We start from the raw sequence: 7889 nt of genomic DNA, 5'->3' as shown, positions 1-7889 counted from the left end.
TCTCCTCACTTGAACCGCTGGACTGTTTCAGTAAATCATGTCTCCAAGAGTCTGAATACCAGCTCAGAGATCAGCCAGCAGCTCAAACTCACAAACTTTATCAACAACTATTCAAACTAAATCTCATGGAAATAAAATGATTTCCCATCTTGCATTGGTTCAGAAACTGATTTTAATTCAAGAGAGATTTGATGTTTCTACAAAGGATGTCTCCATGTTTTTACGTTCAGTGGCAGCGTGACGGTAGGAAACCACGGAAACTCAGCGGAGACACCGGAGCTGTCGGCTCAGGTGGAGGTGGCGTCTATGAAAAGTCACCGTGGTAACGCAGTGAGGAGGAATGGAGCGTTACACTGATGCTGCATTCACCTGCAGTCGGGCAGACGGCCGTCGCTAACAAACCAGATGTCATTTTAGTCACAGAAGTCCAGAGAAAGCCGGTAAAACGTGGGTCAGGTAAACAATACCACATCGCCATGACAACATATTGTCACGTGTATTGTTTTGCCTCGTGCTGACGGACCACTTGTTTACATAGAGGCTTGTTTATGCCGTTACGTGCAGCGGCTGTCGTCCGTCTGCCGTCTGCCCAATTTCACGTGAATGCAGCTTGAAAAATACCATTGAGTTGCTTGTGATATACAACCACAACGCTAGATGGGAGTAATTCCTACATAATGTACCTTTAACTCACTGACCAGTCAAAAATCTGCTTTGTCTCTTTCCACTGACAAGAAAACCCCTTGACATCTGTTACAATTCCTGACATTCTGTCAAATCTCCTCAACTCATCTGGAAAAACTCTCCCTTGAACATATGTCCTACATTTACAACAGACTGAAAAATATCCTAGAATATATCATATCTAAAATATCAACCTCAAGCACCACCTTCAATGTCCTGTAGGCATCATTGAATGTCTCACAAATAACCTTGAATGTACCTGAATCATCCTTGAATCTAGACAGAAGTCTGAACATGAAGTCTTGTCATGGGAGTGCCAAGGCCCATTCCTATGTTTACATTCATTTAGATTTAGATTTGTATTTACCTGGTTCAATGTGGACTCTCAGATGTTTGTGTATGGGAGGCCACACTAAAACTCCCATGACCTATTTAGAGTGAAAGAAACACAGAAATGTTACTTGAGAGCAGGGCTAGAAAACCAGTTCCCACTGAGTAACTGATGCATTTTCTGAAGCATCTGAATACTAACAGTCTGTGTGTGTGTGTGTGTGTGTGTGTGTGTGTGTGTGTGTGTGTGTGTGTGTGTGTGTGTGTGTGTGTGTGTGTGTGTCCGATAAGCATGGCCTGAAACTGTCAGAGCTCAGTTTTAACTCGACAGGGGTGACGAGCCATCGAAGACAGACAGCCTCCCACTGCATGATTGGCAGAGTGGCATTTGCCTGTATCTGTGTGTGTGTGTGTGTGTGTGTGTAGTTCCAGTGTGCCAGTGTATGATTGCAGCAGCCTGAACCAGTGTATCGTTCCACCACAGTGACAAAGTGTTGTCTGGTTGTTATGCAGTGTGTGTGAATGTGTGTGTGTGCGTGGGAGTATATTTTCTAATGAGCTGTATTCAAATGAGTATGAGTATGTGTGTGTGTGTGTGTGTGTGTGTGTGTGTGTGTGTGTGTAAAAAGTGAGAATTCATTGCATGGCTGAAGGGAGTGACAGGAGAAGCCATTTAATGCCTCAACACTGGCACAGCATAACTGACAGGGTGGCATTTGGATGCTGTGTGTGTGTGTGTGTGTGTGTGTGTGTGTGTGTGTGTGTGGGAGACACTTGTGCAGCAGCATGCAGGACGTGAGGAGGGAGACAAGGTCTCAGTTGGACTTTGTGTCTCCAGCGATTGGACTTGTGTGTAGAATTAGTGAAACTGGTGCTGGACGTGGTCTCTGATCCTGGTCCACAGGTCCTGGTTCTGGTGGATCTGTTCCAGGTTCAGCCTCTGGCCAGATGTTGAACAGGTCCATCTGTCCCTCTAAGACTCTTGTAATCTGTCCTTCTCCTGGAAACATCCCAACAGCAGCTGAAGTTTCACCATGGCAATGGTGAAACGGTTGCCATGGTTTGTTTTGACACATACAATCTAGTAGATGAACGGTGTCTGATCTCTGGTCAGTTCAGCCACTGGGTCATCATGTTCTTCTTCTGGTGCTTCACCCTCAGGTTTCTGCCCCGCCTCCCTCTGGACAGGACATGAAATCCATCCAGGACTAACCTTTTTAGTCACAATTGAATTTTATACATTTTACTCATCTATCATTTGATATCTTGATATCTTTTCAGCTAATTTCCTAGTGTTTCCTTATTCTGCATTTATTTTCTGGTGTGTTTTCCTTTCAAAACATTTCTTTTATTTCTGGTTAACTATTTTATTTCTCTGATTTTCCTCACTTTGAAAAGATAGTTTGTGTTTCTTTACATCCAATATCCACTTCAGTCTTCCAGTGGGAGCAGAACTTTCCTTTTCTCCTTTACATTTTTTTTTTTTTTACTGAACTAGCTTATTCCTTTACACAAGTGCACCTACAGAGCATGGGGAAATGTAATAATATAAGTACAACACAAAACCACATCAAAAACAAACTATCCCTTTAAAGTGAGTAAAACCAGAGACATAAATAGAAATGTTTCTTTCATACATAGTCATCTGTGTTGCATTGGTAGTAATAAAAGGACAGTAGAAATCAAGCCTGATGGATGGATCAGATTAGTGGAGAGGCCAGCAGAGACACAGAAATGAGACAGTGGAACTAGACCTGCTAATACTCATGCTGGTGCTCTAGGCTTGTAACATGATGACTGGTTCAGCCCTCTCTGTCTGACGTCCAGCTGTTTAAACTTCCACACATACTGTCTGCAGCTTGTCTCCCTGGACGCCAGGTCTCTGCACACCTTTAAAGACCAAACACCAAAAAGTTGTGACTGACAAACATAAATCTGGCCCCTCCCAGCTCTTGTCTCTGCAGGTCAGTTTGACAACAGATAAATTTCCCCAACAAAATAGCGAAGGAGGCGTCAGTGAGTAGGTGAGTCGGTGAGGATAGATTTTAGTTCTATGACTTTTAGAGACTGTAAAAAAAGATGATTTATCTGTTGAAGACTGATAAGGAGACATAGGGCCCATAAAAAGATTTTATGGTCAAATACAGGTCCAGGACCTTGTAGGGCCTAATGTTTTGGAAAAGTGAATTTAAGACACTGAAGAACTTTATTCATATGCATGAAAAAAAAAAGTTCAATGTAATGTTGGGGAAAGCAGTTCTTTAGAGAGTACTGAATCACTAGAATCAGTTCATTATAAAGATTCCTTCAAATAATTAGTTCACCGAATTGTTCACTCCCTGAACTCATACACAGCCCAACGACTCACGATAGCATTAGCATTAGCTGCTGTTTACTCTCCAATATTACCAAAAGCCTCAGCCATCATAGTATTCATTATACTGTAGGTTTGTCTTGTCTCATTGGTGGGGACACAACAACACTTACTGCTCTGTTTCCTGTAGCTGGAAGGATTCACTGATGACCACATTTTCACGGGATTTTTGGACAGAAGTTTGACTCATGCTCTGATATGTCCACCTTTTTGTTTAGCCCTGCTAGCTGCTAGTTTGGACTGACAAATTTACATTTTACTCCTAATTTCTCTCCAAACATTCTGTTTAACCACTCCACTCAAATATTGGCAGGACAGTATTTAGCTGTGAGCTAACATTAGCCATGTAGCATCAGCAAACCAAAAGAAAAACCACCAAAATCCACCTGCAGTTGATCATGTTACATCACGGGAAGGAAACGTGTTTGTTGTTTGAGTTTTGGGGGGAAATAAATACACAGAGGGAAGAGAAGCAGATGTTCAAACTGTTTTAATGACTATTTGAAAAACCTAACACCCACAGCTGCAGTTCAAGCAACATCATTACAAAAAGAGTTCATCCTGTGTGTGTGTGTGTGTGTGTGTGTGTGTGTGTGTGTGTGTGTGTGTGTGTGTGTGTGTGTGTGTGTGTGTGTGTGATGTGGAGGACAAAAAACCCCTCCTCCACTACTTCCTGTTCAGGTGACGGTTGATTACAGTAAACGTCAGAGTCGACACAGTTCAGACTCTGACAAAACATCATCATGATTAGAAATTAGACTCTGATGACCATTCAAGAAGGTGATGAACTGGACTCTCACTTCCTGGGTGGAAACTTTAAATATAATCTGACCAAATATATTCTGGATTTACAAAATCCACCTTCAACATAAAAGTAAAGATTCTTTCAATTCAGACTAAACCTGATGTTTTCAGATGACGATTCTTTTCTTGGTTGTAACCAAGTCTTCAGAGGAAGGTCTGGGATGACTAACAACTTCAGTTTAGTTTGGTTTGCATAAAGTTAAAGATGTACTGTTACAGTTTTGCAATGCAAGAACAACCCCCCCTAAATTTGAACTCTGTTGTTGAAATTGACTTTATTACAACTTGAGTTTAATTTGTTGTTGAGTCACTTTTTCTAGCAGTACATCAAAGTGGCATTTCTGTCATTTTCTCAGACAAACTGTCTGCAGTGTGTCTGGACTCTATATTTACTCTGTGTTTATCTGCTGAAATAAAGACGGTGACGCTGCTCTGATCCCAGGACAGCTGCTGAGGTCTAAACCACTGCCAGGATCCACACATCAAGCAAAACGCCACCAGGGCACAATGCACAACTCCACACGTACTATGGGATGTTTTTAGAAATTAAAGATGATACTCATCTGATGTGGATCTTTCAGTCTGAAGAGGAGAGAACACAGGAGGAGAGTGTGTGTCTACTGTATGTGTGTGTGTGTGTGTGTGTAACCTGCTGGCAGCAGCATCAAAAGCTGAGTGTGATGTCTATGTTAAAATCAACACATTCTCCCCTGTGGCAGCACATCCAGCTCTGTGAAGGTGATGCAGCTGCCTCACAGTGTCTCAGTATCGGCCCTGCACACCCAGCTCCGTCTCAGCGCTGCGTTGGATTTCCTCGTGGACAAGTCCAACCTCCTGCTGGGACAGAGTTCGCTCCATGTGGCGGTAGATGATGCGGTAACACTGGCTCCGCCTACCGGTCCTGAGGGGCGAGAGAGAGAGACAGAGAGAGAGAGAGAATTAAAACCATCAACAAATAAGAATGTTATCTCTCACTGGATAGAGAATAGTCTCCAGCACAATATCTAATAAGCGTACAAAATCCCAAACAAAAACACACATTGGCAATGTACAGGCTCTCCGACCATCAACTAGAGGTGGAAAAAGGTCGGCATAGAAAATAATGGAAGCCCAGAGAACTAAGAACATGTAAACACTGTTCTTCAGGAGAAACAGAAACTCTGTACCAAAGTGAGAGAGAGGTGTTCATACAAAAGAGAACTGCAGCAGATCCATCATACCAGGGGAAAACAGGTGACGATCTGTTAAAAGTATAGTACAATATATAACACTCTGCCACGATTTTTTAAGTTTCATGTCATTTAGACTGTGTATAAGAGAGAGAGAGAACTTGATCAGCACACACCTGCATGCTCACACACACACACGCATAGGGTAAATAATTGCATGTATACTTTTTATTTATTTGTATATTGTTGTATATATTTGGTTTCATGAGTTGTATTGTCTCATTGATTCCTAATGCGTTGGCAACATAGTTCTTTTAACTGTCATGCCAATAAAGATAATTTAAATTGAATTGAATTGAATTGAGAGAGAGAGAGAGAGAGAGAGAGAGAGAGAGAGAGAGGTGAGGCATATTGATTATTGATGGTACTGTATCTACAGTGAATCAAGTCTTTTTGTTCAGTGTCTCATGTGGAGGTGTCCCGGGTCAGTGCGGAGAGCCCGGCCTCAGCAGCCTCTCTAACATTTGGACTTGATCACTTCCTGTTTCCTGCTGCAGCTCATAAACCGGTCTGAGTGGTTTCCATCACGATGAGAGGATGTGATCAGAGCTACGGCCGATAAACACTAACTACTGTCTCTGTCCTCTGTCCCTGGCTGTGATTGGACAGGTGAGACTGATCCAGCTGTGACCCAGCTGTGCTGTCGTCATCACATCCAGCCGACCTCCAATCAGAGGACGGGAAAGGTCGTCAGCGTGTTTCCTTGTCTCCTCCCTCCTGAACCTTCTCATCGCTGTCTTCTTCATGTTCCAGTCCTCCAGACCAGAGACCTGGACCTGGACTAGAACCAGCACCCCCTTGTCTTTCCTCCTCCCTCCGCCTTTCACTTCCTGCACAGCTTTCCTTTCATCTTTCAAATGTACCGTCCTGTTTGTTTCCTGTCTGCCCTCTTCATCCTCCCATCCTCCCTCTTTCCTCTCCTCTGCCACATCTACTGTTTTCTTTCATCTCTCATCTTCCTCTCTGCACTGCAACTCCTTGGCCACTGCAACTCCTCTTCCTCCCTTTCTCCTCCTCCTCTTCTCCTCTGCTCCACCCTCTGTATCCTGGTCCCCCTGTTCTCCATCTCCCTCTGCTCGCCTCCTCCCCCTTTCCTCCCATCGTTACTCTTCTTGTCTCCCTCTTCTTCTCTTCTTCCTCCCTCCATCCCTCTAATATCTTCTCCTCCTTTCCCAGTTACAGAAGTATAAAACATGGCTAACTAAAAATGACACAATCTCTCTCTCTCTCCATTATTTCTCTATGTCTCTCGCTCTTGCTCAGCAGCTTGTAAATAATTGAGCATCAGTACACTTGGTGGAAATGTCAGAGAGAGAAAGAGTGGAGCTTTAAACCTGATAGAGAGAACGAATGAAGAGACAAACGTAATTACACATCATATTTGTGTATACACACACACACACACACACACACACACACACACACACACACACACACACACACAGACTGAATGTTATTTCATGTGATAGACTTTGTCGTTGCTGAATAATTTATGTCTCCATTATCCAGCCGACATAGCTGGGGAGTGGGGGGCAAGAGGGGTGGGTTTAATACACCGACACCTGTAACACACACACACACACACACACACACACACACACACACTCTCTCTCTCTCTCTCTCTGCAAAGTAAACAAGAAAACAGAAAATGTGCGACAGAAATGCACATGTTACATTATTCATGAAAAGTAACTGTGTACACGCACGCACGCACGCACGCACGCACGCACGCACACACGCACACACGCACGCACACACACACACACACACACACACACACACACGGACACAAATAAGTGCTAAGTGATGGACAGACAGATTTGAAGAGAACCAGTATAGTTTTAGAGCTACATAATGGGTGAATATACTGTACACACACACTGTAGTGATGAGCAGATATAATAACACTCTGTTGATCCTTCAAACGTAACAAAAGCAGCTCTGAGTGAGGAGACGGCCTGGATCAGTGTCTCTGCTTCATGGTTTTTCTCATCACTGCTGCTGACCTGGAGCGCTGCTCATGTTCTGATCATATTATTCTCTTTATCTATGATTGTGTAATGTTGCCATGGATTCAGTAAGTCACTCTGTGGGCTGTGCTCTGCAGGATGGCTGGATCTGGAGGAACATGTTTTCTGTACATCCCCTCATGGAGACTAGGGCTGCAACTAACCATTATTTTCATTATCGATTAATCTGTTGATTATTTAAATGATTAATCGATTAGTTGTTCGGTTAATAAAATGTTAAAAAATGTCAGTGTTTCCCAAACCACAAGACAACGTCCTAAAATGTCTTGTTTTGTCTACAAACCGAAGAGAGACTCAGTTTATTGTCATAAAGGAACAAAGAAACCAGAAATATTCACATTTAAGAAACTGGAATCAGAGAATTCCAGACAGACGAAAAATTACTAAAACCGATTATTCAATTATCAAAATAGTTGTCGATTAATTTAAAGGTATAAT

The 7889-nt window shown here is 42.9% G+C and overlaps 1 protein-coding gene across 2 annotated transcripts in view; it reads right to left on the bottom strand.

Moving 5' to 3' along the window:
• Positions 1 to 4002: 4002 nt before the first annotated feature.
• Positions 4003 to 7889, bottom strand: part of fars2 (phenylalanyl-tRNA synthetase 2, mitochondrial) — a 175969-nt gene continuing 172082 nt past the window's right edge. For both annotated transcript variants that reach the window (XM_083995823.1, XM_083995824.1), the window contains one exon: positions 4003 to 5093. In XM_083995823.1, the coding sequence (XP_083851949.1) occupies positions 4955 to 5093 (139 nt within the window). In that variant the 3' untranslated portion in view covers positions 4003 to 4954. The remainder of the gene's footprint in view (positions 5094 to 7889) is intronic.

The sequence above is a fragment of the Trachurus trachurus genome (assembly GCF_905171665.1).
Source record: "Trachurus trachurus genome assembly, chromosome: 20".
NCBI classification, from domain to species: Eukaryota; Metazoa; Chordata; class Actinopteri; order Carangiformes; family Carangidae; genus Trachurus; species Trachurus trachurus.
This window is presented reverse-complemented; position numbering and strand designations above follow the sequence as displayed.